Genomic DNA, 19977 nt, shown 5'->3' with positions numbered 1-19977 from the left:
TCTGAACTGAAGTTAATCACTGCTGAGCAAGCCTTTCACTTTGTGTTATTTAGAGAGGCATTTTAGAGAAATACTGTTGGAGAGGTTATTTAACCATGTATTTGTTTTCGTTGTGTACACAGCTCTTTCATGGTCTTCCCGGCATTTAATGCAGAGAGATTTTATTTATTTTTGTCATTTGGAGGGAATTCAGCCCTGCCAAACTGCCTGGGATTGGTGGCCCTGGAGGCTGCAATAATCTGCACAGACCATCTGGGCTGCAGCCCAGGGGACAGGAAAGCCCTGTCCCCACCAGACCAGCTTTAGATCTGTCATTTTTGGAAATAGAAGGGCAGGGAAAGGCACCATAGAATCACAGAATGGCCCGGGTTGGAAGGGACCTCAAGGATGATGGATCTCCAACCCCCCTGCCACATGCAGGGCCACCAACCTCCACATTTCACAGCAGCCCAGGCTGCCCAGGGCCCCATCCATCTGGCCTTGAACACCTCCAGGATGGACGGGGCATCCACAGCCTCTCTGGGCAGCTGTTCCAGCACCTCACCGCTCTCATAGTAAAGAACCATGATTGCACCAAAATGTGCCAGATCCCAGTTTTTGCTCTCAGAGCACTTGGAGGGTTGATGATGGGTTGGCAGCAAACTCAGAGCAGGAGATGGAAAATAGGGCCATGTGGGCTAAGACCCCGAGTTATGAAGTGGACTGGCTGAAGAGTCACCTGGCAAAGGATCACTTGACCGTGCTGGCAGGCAAGCAGATCTCTTGGGCAAGCCTGGCTGATGCTCGGCAAGAGGCAACCTGAGGCTTCAGATGGAAGCTGAAAGCCAGGGAACCTAGTGCTGCCCCATCCATCCAAATCCTTCCCTCTGACTCCCAAATCCCCTTCCACCCTCTATTATATCCACTCTATCAGAATCCTGAAATAGTAGCTGCACCATCTCCCTTCGGTCTGCTTCGGCAGAGCTGGAATTTGCCAAACCTCCTCCATGTGTTTATTCCCCTTTTTCACCCTTTGCTCTGAGCCGTGCTCCCTCCCAGCGCCGCCGATCCACTCAGAGCTCCGCATCTGATAAGGAAAGGCAGCATTCCACCCCACACCCCCCCCCCTCCCGCCCCACCGCAGATGCATTATTTATGACGCGCATCGATCGTGGGAAATAACCCCGGGGCATTCTAACCTGATCGAAATCGCGGCTCACACCGCAGCGTTAATTACCCGCCGGCCCTTCCCAGCGCCCACGATCCCAGCGGGGTGGGTCCATCAGCTCCACTGAGCACTGCCCGCACACACAGTGGGCATCCTCGCATCCCCAGCCCTGCTGCCTTCGCTCCCTGCCAGCTCGCTTTGCTCTCCTCTCAGTGCTCAGCAGCTCTTTAGTACCTTCTTTAGTGTTTCCCTGCCTTGACAGTTCTTATGGGAACAAATGAAGCTACCTCTCCATCTCCCTGATGGACTGAGCAGGCTCAGCTCTCTGCATCTCTCCAGTCTCCCTTCCTCTGATGATTTTGTGACTCTCTATAACTGCTCTGATTCCACATCCTCCTTTGCTGAGCAGCCCACAGGCAGAGCAAAGCACTCCAGCTCAGCACTCTCAGAACGGTGCCCTTCCCCTGCACTGCTCCCCCCATTCCTCCAGCCAATCCCATCTCCCAGATGATGCCCCAGGGATGGAGAAGCCCATCCACTCACTCTCCCCAGTGCCAGGTTTGGGTGCTCACATCTTTAGCTGGCAATGTTCTGTGCTCCCACACATGGAGCAAGGGCTGCGATGAGGCAGTAAGACCTGTGTTACGATGCTCTGGTCACTCTGGATAAGCCACACAGACTTCTTAAGAAACTCTGCTCTACTCTGAAACATTCCCATGAGATTCAGAGAGATACAGCACTGCCAGACCCCAAAAACCACAGATGTGGTGCCGACGCCAAGCAAGAAACTCTCCCTCCTATCAGTGCTGATGGAAGAACCTTCCAACATCATCCCTGAGGGAATGGGGTGGTTTGGGGAAGGTGTTGGTGCTGTGGTCACAGGCAAGTGGTTTTGGCAGTGCCCAGAGCACAGCAGCTACACGGAGAGGAGCACCAATGGGATGCAGTGCTCAGGGCTGCACCATGGGAATTTGGGAAAGTTGGGAGTATGGGGAAGTTGGTACTTCTTCCCCTACAATAATGGGGTTAATGAAGAGATTAAACTGTGCCTGGAGCTGTTGCCAGCTGTAGGCATGGGAAATCAGAGAGTGTTGGGGAGGCTGCTCTGCCTAGGCAGGAGGAGAGGGGCTCTGATGGCTGGAGCAGGGGCTGTGCCCATCAAGGAGCTGCAATGGGGATGAGCAGGAGGCTGGTGGAAGGAAAATGCCAGTAATTAGGCTACAGCAGATGTGGAAATGCTGGAATTATGATGGAGGATGGGGTGAAAGATACCCACACAGAACCAGTGGTAGTCAGTGTAGTGTCATAACACCACGGACCTGAGCACCAGCTCCCACCCAGGTACTGATCCCAATCACAGCACTCCAGCAGAATGGCTGGTAAAGGAAGTCATAACAGCAAAACACAATAAAACTGTAATGAAAAATAATTAAAAGATGGCTGTCGGCATGGGGATGATTAGGAATGCAGGGAGGGAGGTGGTTACAGTGCTAAGGGAGGCAACGAGGAGCAGTGCTGGTGGTGGTAATGGGGCTGCTAGAGACAACGGGGTGTCTGGATGGAGGCACGGATCTTGGAATTGTAATGGGAATAATTATGACTCTAATGGGGTGGTAATAAAGATAATGGTATCGTAATTGAGGAGGGGATAGCTGGAGAGGAGGAGGTGCAGATAACAGCCTTGTAAAGGAGATGATAAGAAAGATAATGGATGGTAATGGAGTTGTTGTTAAAGGTAATGGAGTTATAATGAGGTGACGACTGCAGCAGGTAGAAGGAACGGTTGGTTTAACGAGGACCATGATGCAGAGATGACTATATTTCTAATTGGCTGTGACAGGCAGTGGTGGAGGTGACCGGGAGGCTAATATCAACTGAAGAGGTCAACCACTAAGACAAACACAGACATGCAAAGAGCACGGCAGAACTGTGGTCCCTGGGGACACAGCACAGAGGTGATGGGCAGCAGGGATGCTGTGCTGCAATATGAAGAGAGGGTCAGAAGAGATGGAAAACAAGCCCTGAGCAAAGCCTGAGGTTTTCTTCAGGTCTCTGAACCCAAGAGACAGGGATGGGGGGCAGCCCATGGCGTGGATAAAGATGAGGAATGCCAGCACTGGAGATGACAGTGATTGGGACGAGCTGGTGGCTGCAGCACGGCTGTAGGGCAGGGATGGCCTCTGTGGGCTGCACTGCGTGGCAGCGACTGGCTGGGACAGACACACAAGTGAGCTCATCAGCTTGCAGTGATGCTGGCACAACTGCAGGGGATGAGGCAGAGCATCTGATTCACTCACCTCCACCTGAAGCTCAGCACGAGGTCCCCAGCCCTTCCTTCGGTCCCATTAATAGCCATTTTTGAGTTCCTGCAGGTGATTTCCTTGGACAGCCCCACCATGGTGCTCCCAGACCACTATGCTCCTGCAGGACTTGGAGAAACCCTGCATGCCCCAGAAGTTGGGTTAGCTCTGTGAAGGCAGCCTGAGGCATGCCCTGCTAACAGGAGCACACTTGACTCTAAATGCCCTGGAGGATGCTCTCCTCTGGGCTGGATTGGAGCCTGGTGCAATTACCCTGTCCTAATGAATTGGATGGGAGGGAGGGCTGAAGCTCAGCCCACACAGGGTTCCTGCACTGCAACTCTTGGCTCTCCTCCATTCAAGAAGCAAAGAGCTTGGGCTCTCCTTATCTCTCGTTCTCCTTCCCATGCACTTAGAAAATAGTTTTTCGCAGCCATTAAACTGATGGCCTACTGGATCTTGTTCTGCTTGCATTTCTGCATCTGCTCTCCTCATCGCTGGGTCCCTTTCTCTGCAACTCCTTTAGGGCCTCACATCTGCCAGGTCTCTGAGCCACCTTCCTCTTGTCCCTCTGCATTGAGATGGCTTGTTTTGGTGCCCTAATGCAGTCACTTTAGGTAATTGCCACCTTCCCTATACTCTCTTTATTCCTCAGATTATCTTCCCTAGAGATGTCACCAACCAGTTCCCAGAGATTTTTTTTGCAGACCATTATCCTCATTCTGCTGTTCTCACTCCCTTTCTCTTGGCGCTGTGCACTCCATTATTTTGTGATTTGTTGCCTGAAATTACATTCCTCCCCCCCCCCTTTTTTTTCCAAGCAGTTCTTCTCTATTAGCCCATATCAAAGCCAAAGTAGCAGCTTCTCCAGTAGCTTCCCCCAAATCATTGGAAATGAGATGTTATCCCAACACACCTCAAGAACGGAACAACTCCATGCTGCTGTATCGCTCTCCCAGGAGGTGTTGGTGGATTTGAAGGCTCCATCATCAATAGGTAATGAGAGACCAGGGGTTTGAGAAGTCCCCTTTATTCACCCACCTCCCCATGCTGACTCATGTGAGGGCTGGTCCACATCCAAGTCACCTGCTCCCAATTTCTTGCTAAACTTGAGGAGGGAAGATCCATTCTTTCTCACCATTTGCTGGCATTTTCTAGGTAGTACCTCCTCCCTGTGTCAGCAAGCCAGCATGACTACAATGCTATAACTTTTGTAGTTCTGCCTCTGCTTTTAGGGGTACGATTTGGTGAGCTGGAAGTGGCATCTGCCTGGGAAAGGGAAAAGCATCCTTTAAACGCCTCAAGCACCTGTGAAGGAAATGAAAGAGCTAACAACTAAAAAAAAAAAATCAAGGTGAAGAGCCAGAAAGAAAAGAGCTAAGGAGATTGCCTCCGAGATAACCTAAAGGTTCACTTCCACTTAAAGATGTAGCTTTTTCTTTTTCTTTTTTGTCTTAATCGGTTTCTCTATAGAAAAACCTGAAGTCGAAATAACCCAGCACACCAAAGGACAAAGCAATTGCAGGTCCCCTGGCTGGTTGCCAGATCAAACTCTGCTATATGCAGTAACAAAAAGCAAAGGGGGGGAAAAAAAGAAAGAAAAAAGAAAAAGAAACAAACTGCAACAGGTCTCCCAAAGGGAAAACAGGCAGTGAGGGTGAAGAATAGGAGGGGAAATAGGAAGAGAAAGTTGGCCTGGCTCCAGGGCCGACTTGTACACAAATCCCTTAATGGCCAACCAGTTGTGGCTGCCCTGGGAAGTTGGTGAAAAACTCCCATTGGTGTCATCACCAGAGGCTCCAGTCTTGGTAAACAATGATAAATTGTGAGCAGCGTCATGCAGTGAAAATCAAGGAGAGAAATAGTGCCTTAAAAAGGAGTTGCAGCAGCCAGCTCTCATACCTGAGGTGCTGCTTCTGCTTGAGAAAAGGTATTAAGTTGTCCCATGTCTCCAGTACAGGGCTGGCCAGGATGCTCAGAGCTCCTTGGAGATGCATGAGTTCAAAATGCCTGCTGGAGGGAAATGATAAAAAGAAATAAAGAAGAAAGATGCAACATCCAAGTTAAGGGCAATCCTATGGGGTGAGGGCTGACCTCTCCTTTCACCTGAGTATCAGCATCTGGGCACAAGCTCAGGAAGTTCTTGGAATTGCCAGAGAGAGGATAAAAGAATAAAATAACTGAATGAGATTAACTCCCCAGTATGCAAGAGGTGTTACTGACATTATCAGCATTATCTTGGCTCTTGTCAATGCCCACATACCAGCAAACATGCTTCAAGTTCCCTGAGAAACTGTGCCCTACCAGCAGGTGTGTAATCAGTGAATATACAGATGTCATAATTAAGAAATATACAGGAGTTAGGCTGAACAGATTATCACACTAAAGAAGAATGGATGGAAAGCTTACCCTGTCCTGGGCTTGCTGAGAAGACCCCCAAGAAGAGTGATCTCCAAAACAGGTCCTTCCCTGCTGGTAGCCAGCTCTTATATGGGTCTAGGAGAGGTGCAGCCAGGCTCCACCCCTTCCAGCAGCACAGGTGAATTGCCTTCAGCTGTGCTCCCAGGGCTGACCCATTGCTCTCCTCAGGTGGTCAATCAGAGGTTCAGGCTGTGATTCAGCAGTTCCCATACAGCAGGTCTTGCAAGATGTATTAGCAATGCAGCTAGCAGTGTTGCCCTGCAACCTGTAGGATTTAACAGCTTAGGATGCTCTTTCTAAGAGTGGTTTTAACTAGCCAATACATTTTTTTATGGCAGAGTGAATAACTCTCTCAATTTCATAGCACGATCCACGTAAAGTCATTTTCTATTAAGCTCTTTATTGCTTTCAAGGGGGCAAAAAAGCAAAAAAATGCAACTGAAGTTACATTTTCCTAAAGTTTTATGGTGTTTTTTTTTTGTTTTTTTTTGTTTTTTTTTTTTTTAACTTCTTAGTGTAAGTCTTGCAAGGATTTGTGCTTCAGACTCTCCACTTCTGGCATCCATGGTTGTTTTTGTTGGGACTGACTTTGGGGTACGTCACAGCCCCACAGCTCAGCTTGGAGGCTCCAGATGTGGTTTTAGGCTGTACCTCAGTGTTTCAGCCCAGGGTTTGTTAGGTAAAACAGCACAGGGGTTCTCGTGATTCCAGACCATGACCGTGGATAAGCAGTGGGGAAAATTTATCAGCTTCCATTCATAAATTGGGAAGCTGAAAATCTCCTACAGGCACAGGCTGCTGCCAGCCCCAGTGCTCCTCTCACCTTTGGGAATGATACTGCCTAAAGCATCCATGATGCTGCTGCCTTCGTGCTGATTTGTTGCTGACCTTGTCAAAATTAGAAATTGGCTCTTTCAGGCTCAGGGATGAGCATCCCTTGGATCATGTTGCACAGCTGTGCGCATGTTTGGTCCTCACTTTGTCACGTCTTTGGAGGATGGAGCTGGTGTTCCACTGGTGGAAACAAAAAATTGCTGCTGATGATCCCGAGATGTCTTTTTCCCTGGCAGAGAGAAGCACCAGGAGAGAGCAATGGGCCTGGATGCCAGCCCAGGCTGAGTCAGCATTTGGGTGTGCAGAAGCTCGAACATGACACCATCAGAACTGGGACTTAAAATATAACAAACTAAAGCCACGTTCTCAGCCCCAAACTGTCCCTGAGCCCCATGGAGGACAAAGCCATCCCCTCTCCATCCTAGTGACCAGGAGGCTGCAAATGACTCTTTGGGTCCTATCCCTGTCGTGTTTTCCTGCAGGTTTTGCAGGCTCAGAGGGCTGCCCCCCAGCAGCACAGTCCTGCCTGCCAGCCCCTGGGGGCTTTGGCAACCAATAGCTTTTTATGGATATTTGAGCTTTGATGGAAGCCAGGGTGCTCCTGGATGCAGCCATCCACCACTACGTCTCTCCTGCCCTGACCTCTGTCCTGTTTGCTGTGTGTAATAAGAGAGCAGCAGGCCGTATCAATGAGTAGGTTGGGTTTGCTGAATCTGACCAGCTGTCCTGCTCCCAGCTGGCATCAGGGGCTGTTTGCTCCCAAGTTCCTGCAACCAAAAATCCCTGCCTTTCACACCTCTGTGCTTCAGCTCCATACATATTTTTGGCTCTTCCCACAGTGCTGTAATTGCTGTCCAAGAGATCTCATTGCTCACTTCAGCAAGCCCTGCACAGGAGACCACAGTGCATCACTTACCACTATTTATCCATCCACTGGAACAAAAGGGGAGGAGGGCAGCAAGAAAGCGTGCTTCAGATGGCTGTGGCTAATTTGGGCTTTGAAATGATAAGAGTCACAAATTCAGAGAAACAAGAGGTGCTGAACCAGCCTTCTCTGAGCAGGAAAGGGCAACTGCACATATGAGTGTGTGGGTGCTGGGTACTGAGGGAGAGGAGGGAACTGAGCCAGCAAGAGGTATGGCACATCACTGCCACACGACCAAAAGGGTCTCCTTCAGCCCAACTCTTGTGTCTCCATGCAGCTCTTCAGGCAAAAAATAACCTTAAAATTGATTTTAAGTGCAGGCTTGTAAACAGTCCAACCCAACGCTCATGGTGCTAAGGGGAGAATTTAAGTCAGTAGGAACGAGCTGGATCCCACAAAACCTGACAGACCAGCAGGCGTGCTTCCAAGCTCCCATGCCATGCACCAGCTCCAAGCTCAGCGAAATTACATTACACATTTATATCCACTACTTAACGAGGTACTTGCTTATTATAGGGCAATAAAATCCCAGCCTGGCTTGGGTCCTCAGTGCCAGTCCACTCTGGGACACTGCTGTTTCCCAAGCATCTTGGTTTTCCCTGTAGGGCAAAGCACTGGGATTGTTTCTGGTTCCTTCAGAGCGATGTAGACAGGTGGGTTTCCCACTCTCTCTTGATGCAGTGTCAGGACTGAAACAGGGAGCCCATCTGGGCATACAGCAGGGGATGGGGGCCTGCTTGAGGCCAAAGAAGAGGGGAGCAGCCCTGGATCTGAGGCAGCCACGAGCATCCCAGTGCAAAGCCAGGGCTGCCACCTCCTCTCTGTACACATGCATGCAGCTCATCTGAGGTGGAAAAAAATAAATAAATAAAACAGATTAACCTATCTGACAGTACAGCCAGGATGTGTCAAAGCCAGCCTGGCTGGCTCGGAAAAAAAAGTGGTTATTACTGCAAACTCTATATACATTATTTATCAAATGAAGTCTCTGCAGCAGGTCCACGATTCATTTCCCTGCTCTGGTTGTCTTCTCAATGGTGGAAACCAGCCTGAGCCCTGCAGTAGGTCTGGGGGTGAGCATCTCACTGCACTCCTAAAACACTGAGCTCTGCGGAGGGGATGCATTGTGTCCAAGCAGTGCTTTCTGGACACGCATCCTACTTCTGGATGCACATGTGGATGTGTTGCATACATTAATTTGCATCGTTACCAGGCAGGGGCAGCGGCTGGCAGTGCTTTGGAGGAGCTGGGATGGGAGCATCCCATGCTGGGTAATTCGCATCCACAGCAGCTATGCACACAGCTCCGAGGAGGAGCAGGACGGCTCACGCACTAATGAAACATGACAGCAAGCAGCAGATACACGAGCACGAGGCTTTGCTGCCTTTCCTAGAGCTGTGTGCTGAGAGCAAACAGGGGAAAATAAAACCCGTGCACGTGGCTGAGAGGGACCCAAAGCCAGTGCCGTTCAGGTGGGGTGAATTCGCTAGAGATCCGTGCCCTCAGGATGGATTTTCTCCTTGCTGGAAGATGCCCACGTGATCCTGCACCTTCCATCCATGAGTCCTGTGCAAGGATGGGCGAAGGGAGGAACGCCAGGAACAGAAGTGGGAAAAGCCATAATTGATGGAGGGGGAAAGAGAAGGATAGAAACTGCCCGCTTATGTGATGCTTCACCAGGTCCCCACAGCTCCTCACCGAGCTCCTGCCATGCAGGTGCTAAATGTAGCTGTAATTAGAAAGCAATCTCGCAGTCATTTGCACCTGAAGTCCATTTAGGATGGGCAAAAAAGCAGAGTAGCAAAGGAAAAGCAGAGCTGGGTGAGCAGGGGTATGGGAACAGCTAAAAGCCTGTTGGTATGGCTGGACCTAGCAGCAGTTCACAACAAATCCCTGTAGGACACAGCCCCATCTGACAGCCCCTACCACATGGGTCCTCCATCACCCTCCAAAATTAATGGCCAGTGCCCATGCTGAACACAAAAATAACCTCATATTTATTTTTGCTCTTAAACTACAATTTCCTTATAGATTAAGTGCTACTACATAATTGGAGAGGATTTAGAGGCTGTTTGTGCCCCACGATGCTCTGCAATTACGGTTAATTCCTTCTTTATGGCTTCAGGGCATCACCAGTTCTAGGGCCAGAAGAGCTGCATGCAGAGGTGAGAGGCAGAGCTGGTGGCTGTGACACTAAAGATGGGATCACCAGAAACTCTTTCTTTGTAAAATTGGGCATTTCTGGGGGAAAAGGGTCTGCAGAGCAGGGAGCAGAGCACTGCATACAGCACTGCAAGCCACCATGCCAAGCATCACCTGAGGATGCTGTGGGGTCACACGGGTCAGATTCAGGCTCCACCTGTCCACGTGTAAAGGAAAAGAGCTCATCTTGAAACTTTGCTCTCAATCTTTCCCATGGGAACGTATAGAGGCTACTGATATATGCTGCAAAAATTCAATAAAGAAGCGTGTAATGAAAGAAAGATATAATGTAGGCTGCGATCACAAAGGCATACATGAATTATTAAGCCTGCCGAATTTACAGGCAGCTTGGGGAACTATAGATTTCTTCCTCCACGTATAGTTAGGGAACTGCTGTTTAAAGCAGGAGAGTATTTCATCCTTAACCACGCAATTAGTCAGTGGGGGAAAAGCACTCACTCTACAGGTACCCATGTCACAAGAGCCAACCTGTATCAGTCCTATGGGTCCTGGAGGCACCTGACATGTTCAAGCTGTTTTTGCACAGGGATGCTGTTGGGTTTTTTAAGCCTTAAATCATCTCCAGCAAGATGCTCCCCAAAACCAAGTGGTTTTGCAGCTGTGCCATACCCACATCCGTCGCATGGTTTGGGCTTGTCAAGGCCATATTTACAGGCAATAAACAAAGAGCTGCAGATGCTGCTCAGGGCCACAAAAATCTATAATTCAGGTGCATGCACTGCAGGATGTATCTTGGCTTTTCACTTCCTCCCGTTGTAGGCCCCCAGGACACAAATCCTGGGTGAAGGGAGGACATCTGGGAGGTAGAGCGCTTTGCCGCTTCTGGAAACAGCACTCCAGTGTTTTTCTCAGTTTTAGATTGTCTCTTTTTATTGAGCCCCATGCACATAAACAGCAGCAGATTGATCATCTCGCACATCCCTAAAGTTGAAGCACTTGATGCCTGCCAAACTTGAATTTGAACTTTAATTCACATTGGGCAGGCCCCAGATTCGCCCACAAACCTGTTGTTAATGCAGCCTCTCTCCCTTGGTAGCTTGCAGAAATACCTGCAACCCCAAAATGCACCCATGGTCCTGTTTATAATACTAAAAGAAAACAAAGAGACAGCTCCCTTAGCACTGAGCCATGGGGATGCAACCCCCCTGGCAGTATCACCACTGCCCAAAGCCACCGTGTGGGGTGGGCAGAGTGGTGATGCTACCATTCATCACCCAAGAAATAAGAACTGGGCAGCACCCTGTAGGCACCTGCTGTGATGGAGATCTGGGGGAGGACTTTATTTCGTTCCTACCACCTAAGCTGCTCTGTGATGATGTTGCTTTGAAGCTCTGGCCCGGCTCCATGCTGCTGGCTTGCAGCCACAATTCCTTCCCCACTGAACAGGCACAAAAAAATAAAAGCAGGGAGAGAGGCCAAGGAGCTCGCGCTGAGCCTTGCATGCCAGCGAGTCAATCAAAGGCAGGAAGCACTAATTAGTCCCCCTGCCTCCCCCTGTGCCTGGCCTATCTGTCAGCTGGGGACAAGAAGAGTCAGCCAGGGCCACCAAGGAGCTGCAGAGGAGCCTGGGGTGGATGAAGACCTTGGGCTGCTGGGAGGCACTGCATGCAGCCCCACTGAGCCAGGCTGGGTCATGGGTTGTTGGTTAATTCCACACATCATCTCTACCACAGCTAGTTACCTCAAGACACCTTTCTCCATGGTGGCCCATTTACCTGAGTTAATTATCAGGTCTTCCTTGGAGGGATATCTTTCCCTCACGGCTGACAAGTGCCATCACCATAGGGTGAAAGGCTGTGTCCTTTTTCCAATTGCTTTGTCAATGCCACTTTCCATAGAAAGAGGTCCTAGCTGCTTGGCTTCACAGCCCACTAAGACCAGACTACTGGTTCCACCATCCCAGCACTGGAACATCCAGGTGGCAGCATAGTCAACATTAGGAGTCGGATGGCTTCTGCCTCTTCCTCATCCTCCAGCCTTCGTGATGGCCAGCAAGCCAAGTGGATCCTCCATCATCCTCCATATTTGATATGGAGGATGATGGCTGAAATATAAATATGGAAAGAACTGGCAGGTGGATTATATCACACACCCGCAAACTCATCATGGCACACTCCATGTGCTTACAATGGTGGAAGCAACCACCATTGGCTGCAAACATATCCCATACCCCATGCCACCCCCCATCTGAAAAGGTGGGAAGGTCACTACACTTTGGAGCAATTTTATATATTTTCTTTGCCTGAAATCACAAAGAAAGAGAGAGAGAGAAAGAGAGCCTAGCAAAGCTCCATGTGCCTGCTCACAAGAGAGGCAGGCATTGAGCACAGAGCCAGGAAGAAACATGCAGGAGGAACACTGCAGTAATATGGGATAATAACCCTGCAAAGACTGAGAGGCGGCTGAATAGCTGTATTTTCTGTAGTACCATGGTATTGTAAGAGAAAAACCAGTAAACAAATATTTTCACTGAGAAGCTGGGGAAGATGGAGAGGCATGATTGTCCCTCAAAGAGGAGAGTTAGAACAGGGGGATAGCAGTGAGAGAGGGGAGCTGCTCAAGATTATGACCCTTGCAGACACAGCCAAGCTGTGTCTCTCCCACCTCCAAAAACCCAAGCTTCATGGCCTGAAGGAGACTGACCCTGCACAAGGACGCTGGCTGTCCTGTCCCAATGGGACCAGATCTGGTTCATCCCTCTCCCAGGGCATAAGGCACTCCTAGGAAAAAAAAGATATTGTGAGAGTCCCCGTGGCTGACCCCATTCATACTGGGGACCGCTGACTGATGAGAGCCATGCAATTGCAGTCCCAGTCTCACCTGCCCACTAGCTCTATCCTGGGATGGGTTGGGCACTGAATCCTCATGGCAAATCTGTTGATGTCCAGTACTGGTCAGCAGACAGTAGTCCCAGCAAAAGTAATGGGACCAAATCCATCCCCAACACAAGTAAGCTGACACTGGTGGTTTCTGGCTGCAGATAATCGTGTCCTTGGAGCCCAGATTGGTACCTGGGGGCTTGCAATTGATACAGAAGTGAGAAGTTATTTATTTTCAAATCAAGACAACTTTAACCTGTAATCCAGAGCATGGGTAGGAGGTGAAGCCACTTCATCACAAGGGATTTGTCTGCTCAGAGCACAAACCTAAAGGAGCTCAAGCCTGTGTGCTGTAATTTAACGGTGTTTTGCGTTGAGGCTGCTGTTCCTATAGCTACTGGAGGAAGCTTAGCAACCTCAGGCTCAGCTCCTGGAGCACCATGTGTGCTCGGGGAGGGGTCTGGAGAAAAGTAAGGATGTGGCATTTTCACCCATGCTTTAACCCCTTATGCCCGATGACCTGTGCTGATGTTGCACTGATTGCAGTAGCCATATGGGGTATTTCTGCTGGAAACACAGGCACATGGGGCTTTGTTAGTACCAAATCAACCGTTACCTTCAAAAATACCATAGGAATAAGAATCTGCTTCTGTCATCATTTGAGGGCTGGAGACAGAATGCTGGAATGCATACTCTGGAGAAGGCCGTCTTCTTCCCCCAGCCCTGGGCCCATCTTGGGGATGCTTTGGGCTCTACCAAGGTCTGTGGGACTGTGTGTGTGTCAAGCTGGCCCACATCTCTCTGGACAACTCACCCCTCCAACCTTAGTGCAGTGTCAAGTCTAACACTAATCACGCTCTCTTTCCTCTTTGTCCATAGGTCCTCCTCACGCTTGGCCAACCAAGGTTGGCTTAGAAGGCTCTTCCCCCTCCCAAGAAAATGGGGACTGACAGTGAAAACCCAGTCCTGAGAAACGTGCTCATCAGCTTCAACTTGCTGCTGCTGGGTGCTGTCCTGAAGCCGTTCGAGTGCCGGCTGGAGGTGACAACAGAGCCAGCCGAGAGGCCAGCAGTGGATGAGGAGGGGGGCCTGGCCAACTGCAGCCCACCCATCAAAGAGCAGCCCATGGTCTTCCACCACATCTACAACATCAACGTCCCCGTGGACAGCTGCTGCTCCTCCATGCTCAGGTCTTCGGCTGAGGAGGTGAGTTCAGAAGACGACAGGCTGGCGGAGTACACGGAGCAGACCTCAGACAGCGACAGCCAGGTCACCTTCACCCACAGGATAAACTTGCCCAAGCAGGCCTGTAAGTGCTCCACCTCCCTCCCGTCCCTGCAGGAGCTGCTGAGCAGGATTGAGATGCTGGAGAGGGAGGTCTCCATGCTCCGGGACCAATGCAACTCCAATTGCTGCCAAGAAAATGCAGCCACAGGTAGTAATGCGATGCTGTTAGCTCTTGTTGGGGACACAGGGCTCGAGCAAAAGGCAGGAGAAATAAATACAGAGCTGGTAATGTCACTCAGAGTAGTGATGAAGGAAAATCTCTGTTCAGCCATGGTGTCATGGCTGTGCCGTTACAGAAAAGCCCAACTTAGGGCCTCCAAGGCAGGGAATTCCCTGGGAGGGATTTGGTAACTTCAGCTCCCAAAGCCCACTTGTTGTGGAAACCCCATAAGCATAAATGTATCCATCAGGCAGAGCTAAAATCCCATTAAAAATAAAATTGTGGCTGGTAAGGGATGAGCAGGGCGAGCTTCCCAACCTGTTCCCTCCCAGCTCCTTTGGCCCTTTGCTGAAAATGACCTTGGCTCTGCACAGCACTGCTCAGCAGCAACTGTAAGCATCAGTGTGTTATCAGCATTCACCCAGAAACAAAAAGCCAGCATCATACCAGGCACTCTGAAGAAAACAGTTCATCTCAGTTGAAACTAAGACATTGGTGAAGCTCTCAGAGCCCTCATCAGGGTTTCTCCAGTAAAGGCACAGCTCAGTCCGTCTGTGATAGTGAGATAGTGTGATAATGACATGGGTCGTGAAAGGTTTGGGTTAGAGGCTGCTGAGCAGAGGTGCTAGCACTCAGCTGGCCTCTGATCTCTCAGGTAGCCCCTGAAGGATGCTATCAGGAAGGGCACCTCCTGGCTCTAGGCTTGCCTCAGTCCCGCTTGGATGCTCTCAGCGTGGCACCCATCAGCTGTGAGCATAAAAGAGACTGGAAAACACCCTTGAAAGACAAGGCTGTTTGCACAGCAAGGGTTAAAATGCAGTGGGAAGAGCAATGGGAAAAACCTGATTTAAAGGAGTCCATTTGAAACACCAATGGAGCAATTTGGGTTGCTTGCAACATATGTAGCTGGTCCCATTAAACATTTATCAGTAGTTGGAGTCTTCACTCAAACCACAGGTGCACGACAAGGTAAAACTGGAGTAATTTCATTCACTTTACCCAAGCTGCTTTCAATTCATCACACTTTAAATGAGAGCAGGATCCCTACCCCACAGCCTGAGGCACTTCCCCAAGGAAAGAGCTGTCTTACAGCACACCTACAAGCATCCTCTCTCTTCGTTTGATAACTTAACTAGAGGATGAGATCTGAAGAGAAAACCCGATCGCCATTCCCAATGCTTGCAGTTTCTGGGGGGAAGCATCCTGCAAAGAAGCCCAAACCAGTCTGTCTGGCTTAGCATACAGTTAAGCCTTGCTGTGGGGGCATCTATTGGTTGTCACCCAGATAACTCACCTAGGATGAGAGGTTCAATAAGGGGGACAAAATGTCTCCTGATTCATTGTCTTTGCGGTGCAGAGGCTTCCTAAGGGTTGGAGGAAGCACTGAAAGGGTTCCAATCCTCCTTTCTTTCATAGGAGAAAGAGCAGGCAAAGTCAGAAGGGGAAGAATTAGCCAGGCTGGTGTAAACCCAAAGCTGCAGCAGCAGGTCCATGTTGTGAGGCAAAATGTGGGAGGATGGGCAGTGTCAGAGCAATTGCTGCCCTCACCCCCACATGTCCCTCCTCATTGTACTGCTGAGCAAAGCAGGGACATCAGAGGAGGTGTTCTCCCTGCTTTCCCACAGCCCTAACTCATGTACAAACCAATCTGGAGTCATCAGGATAGGGATGAATATTATATGTCTTTGATCATAATACTGGGACATAATATTGGGATCTCTCAACTTTACAATGAAACTGTGTGGGGAGGAGACAGCAGAGCCCGCTGAGCTGTGGTTAGTGCAGAGAGGTTGGCCAGGGAGGGCTTTTTGCCATGTAGCTGTCTAGGGAACTACAGAGAAACTAAGGGGAGCTCTGGCATCCAGCAGGTCCACAGGCAGGAGCTGAGATTAGAGCTCCCACCCTGAGCCCCAGCATGACCCACACTGAACCTGAGCCTCAGCCATCCCCAAAGCCACCAACTCCTGCAAGACAGGAGAGCTCAGACATAGGGAGGACCACCCCTGCCACTTGCCCTCCATTCACAGACCCCACACCGGGCTCTGACCACCCATCCCACATCATTTTGCAGGACGCCTGGATTACACCTTACCGTGCAGCGGCCACGGGAACTTCAGCCTTGAGTCGTGCCGCTGCGTCTGCAGCGAGGGCTGGGCGGGCAGCAACTGCTCAGAACCACGCTGCCCACGGGGCTGCTCCAGCCGTGGGGTCTGCCTGGAGGGTCAGTGCGTGTGCGACAACGACTACGGCGGTGAGGATTGCTCCCAGCTCCGCTGCCCCGCCGGCTGCGGCTCCCGTGGGCTCTGCGTGGATGGAGAATGCATCTGCGAGGAGGGCTTCGGTGGGGATGACTGCTCTCAGCCCCGCTGCCCCCGCGATTGCTCGGGAAGGGGACACTGTGACAACGGCACCTGCGTGTGCGCCGAGGGCTATGCTGGGGAGGACTGCGGGTGGCTGCGGTGTCCCAACGCCTGCAGTGGACGAGGCGTCTGCCAGGATGGCCTCTGCGTCTGCGAGGACGGCTACGGAGGGCAGGACTGCTCGGCAGGTAGCAGGGGTGTGTGGGGGGAGTCAGACCTGATTGCGTGAGGAAGGGACACAAAGTTCCCAGAGTCCCACAGGAGCACCACATAGCATGGGAGGAGCCCATAGCTGGCAGAGCACTTTTTGCTCACATCCCATAGTTTGACTGCCTGCCTGTTGTTCCCATCCCCCAGAGATGCATAAGGGTTTGGGAGGCAAGCAAAAAGCCATTGAGTTTTGTCCAAATACTGGTGGTGAACCACTTCTACAGCAGCAGTACAAGCAGGTTCTCCTGAGCCTTTGCCTTGCAATAAAACGTGTGAGCGCATGACCCCCAACCAAGAGCCCTTACCCATATCCAACCAGCAGACCCACACTCCCTCACACATGGCCAGAGGATAAGCCATGCATGTCCTGATGCTCTCCATCTCTTTTCCCATCAGTCGCTCCTCCTGAAAACCTGCGTGTGACAGGGGTCAGCGATGGCTCCATTGAGCTGGCATGGGACAGCCCTGGGGCAGCCACTGAGTATGTGATATCATACCAGCCAGCGGGGCCAGGGGGATCCCAGCTCCAGCAGCGGGTGCCTGGGGACTGGAGCACCATCACCATCACAGAGCTGGAGCCAGGCGTTGCCTACAACATCAGCATCTACGCAGTCATTAGCGATGTCTTGAGCAGCCCTGTCACCACCAAGGTGATGACCAGTAAGTATCTGCCTGTACTTGTCACTTGGTACCCCAAAAACCAGAGGTGATGCTCATCAGATAGCTGCAGAAGACAGCACTGGCCCATATAATGAGGAATGCAAATAGCAGCCTGTAAAGGTGCATCCATCTGATATTTGACCTATCCTATGATGGCATTCTTGACATAATACACAGTCTTGTCCTGGTGTCTTGCAGCTTTCTCAAGGTAGCTCACATTTTCTGTAAAGACCTTCCAGCAGCAGAAAATGGAGCCTTCCGAAAAAAATAGTGGAGATTTGTTTATCCATATGTATATCTGACAGAGATAAAGGAAAGGTTGAAATGCCACCACTCTCTGCAGGAAGTCTCTGTTTGGGATGGAAACCCAAATGGCTGACAATCAAGAAAAATTTCAGTGCTTGCTTGAAGCCCCCAGACACGGCCCAAAATATCGTATATTTTTGTGATATACCATACAAGTCACAGGTTCTCCTCCTTTTTCTGGATGGGCTCCCTAAGGCAAATCCCTACAACATAGCTAATAGCACAGCAAGAGGGGATGTTGCTGTGCATCATGAGGTTCTTAGTGCCAGAGGAAAAAAGGAACAGCAGGCTGTGACAGCAGCTTCCAGAAAGTATCCTTGGGAAATTAAAGGCAGAGTGAATGGGGGAAAAACAAATCATGCCAGTACCACTTTTGTAACCCCATCGCTCACACTGTTGGCAGTGGGATGCCACAGTGGAGGGCATCCCCTTCCTCTCCCTCCAGCCCAAAAGGACAATGATGCTACTAACAGATACCAACAGGGCCCCATTTCCATCACCCCAATAACAAAATAGCTGCAAGGAGGTCAACCCAGCCCTCACAACCTCCTGGTCCCTTCTAGACTTGGCCACGCCGCAGGGGCTGAAGTTCAAGACCATCACAGAGACAACCGTGGAGGTGCAGTGGGAGCCCTTCTCCTTCCCTTTCGATGGCTGGGAGATCAGCTTCATCCCCAAGGTAATGCTACCTCACAGCACAGCATCGTAGGGTACACCCTAGATCTCAATGACCAGCCGTAGGCTGTCAGGGCTCCAGTATTCCCAGCCACGTGCCCAGATAGTTCCTGCTATGGCATTTTAATTGCAGTGATGAACAGGTAGAACTGGTGCCAGGAAAGATGAAAATGATGAAAGTGTTGCCCTAAATATCGCCTATTTTCCATACGCAGTAACAAAAATTGTACATCAAGTATTTCATCTATATTCATAATTTCTACACCATTTAGCCATAAGTATAGCTTCAATTGTATATGGAGCCTCTTTACAAGAGGCTTTCAATCCCCAGCAGTAAAAGAAATGCTGATTAAGGGCACAATTATGCCATTTTGCCTTGCACAAAATCCTCGCTGGAGTCAGGCAGCTCTGGGCAGTAGGAACAGCAGAAGTTGGCCCCAAAGTTTTAACAGCTCTCAATTGCAGAGTGTCATGAGACACAGCACAAAACAGGGGCCCGGGAGCCAGAGATAACTCATTCCTCACTTCCAAAAAGGGTTCGGAGCATCTTGGTGCAATTTTTGATCCACAGATGGTGTCAGAAGCCAAAGTTTGGGTACTGCAGTTACAAAACCAAGGGCGCCAGGATGGAATACAAGAATGTTGTATTTCAGGATGAAATAGAGTAATAGAATCATGGCTTAGGTTGGAAGGGACTTTAAAGATGATGTAGTTCCAACCTTATGCCACAAAATAGGGCAATGCCAGGAAAATACCACCAGAGCTTGGAGTCTAATGGCAAACAAATCATGCATCATTCAAACATTTCATCGATACTCATGAATTAATCTCAGCAACATCCTCCCTGAAGCAGATAAATGGGTATAGGCGTGTTTTGGGGTGAGGAGTTCGTGGGATGTTTGCAGATATCTCTCCTACAAGGACATCAGCAATAGGTTTTCCTCAAGCCAGACCACTGAAGCAAGCCATTGGCTCCCATTTCTCTTTTTTAAGCTTAAAACCAGCAAGAAACATGTTGGGAATGAAACAGAGAGATAAAGTACAAAAGGAAAGCTGTTCCTTGGGCAGGCTGTCAAGGATGGGAATGGTTGCAGCTCATAGGGCTTTCATTTTAGTACCGTCCATCAAGCATGAGGTTTTGCATTGTGAAGATGCAGTTGTGCTCCTGCTGCCAAAATTGGGCTTTCTCAAGTCTATGTTATCAGCTTTTCCCCTGAAACAAGACAGAGGGTGCTGTCTCCCTGGCTGCCTGGAAGCTGAGGTCATGGTTTGCTCGGACAGAGGCGCAAAACCATTGCTGCACCCCAACTTAAAGCAAAACCCAAGAGGCAGCAATGTGAAAAAAGAAAAAAAATATAGTGTTAAAGCAGCCCTATTGCAAATAGCCCCTGTTCTGTAGGCTTGCAAATTCAGGTCAAACTGCCTTTCCAAAAGCTGGGTGTGGGGACACTACTTTTGTCCTCAGTGTCCCCAGGGGGAGTGCACGCCTTCCCTCTGTGCAAGCCACCCTCCACACCCCAAACTGTCCCTAGATGCAGGATTGGGAGAGTTATTGCACATCTGCTCATGCTGGGGGGCAAAAAAAGAAAAGGATGAAGAAATGCAGGGGTATTTGGGGCAATGAGAGAGGCTCAGAGAGGCAATCAGTGA

At 50.1% G+C, this 19977-nt stretch overlaps 1 protein-coding gene and 1 long non-coding RNA gene across 4 annotated transcripts in view; one reads left to right on the top strand and one right to left on the bottom strand.

Annotated features, from left to right (window-relative positions):
• The window catches only part of TNR (tenascin R), a 51072-nt gene that overhangs the window by 9926 nt on the left and 21169 nt on the right, over positions 1-19977 (top strand). Inside the window, exons 2-6 of one of the 2 annotated variants that reach the window (XM_090145963.1) lie at positions 13549-13875; positions 14011-14104; positions 16188-16664; positions 17083-17346; positions 18216-18331. In XM_090145963.1, the coding sequence (XP_090002089.1) occupies positions 13609-13875; positions 14011-14104; positions 16188-16664; positions 17083-17346; positions 18216-18331 (1218 nt within the window). In that variant the 5' untranslated portion in view covers positions 13549-13608. Of the gene's footprint in view, positions 1-13548; positions 14105-16187; positions 16665-17082; positions 17347-18215; positions 18332-19977 lie in introns of both variants that reach the window. The other variant, XM_090145962.1, reaches the window with a different exon arrangement.
• LOC116230376 (uncharacterized) lies at positions 3495-5901 on the bottom strand. Of its 2 annotated transcripts, none has more exons than XR_004167212.2 (3): positions 5857-5901; positions 5350-5460; positions 3495-4755 (listed from the first exon to the last, which is right to left on the bottom strand). It is a non-coding gene; the product is annotated as an uncharacterized LOC116230376 (long non-coding RNA). The 2 variants fall into 2 exon arrangements; XR_016468938.1 differs by having other exon boundaries at positions 5350-5457; positions 5857-5898.

Source organism: Phasianus colchicus, chromosome 9 (genome assembly GCF_987193195.1).
Source record: "Phasianus colchicus chromosome 9, bPhaCol1.hap1.1, whole genome shotgun sequence".
NCBI lineage: Eukaryota > Metazoa > Chordata > Aves > Galliformes > Phasianidae > Phasianus > Phasianus colchicus.
This window is presented reverse-complemented; position numbering and strand designations above follow the sequence as displayed.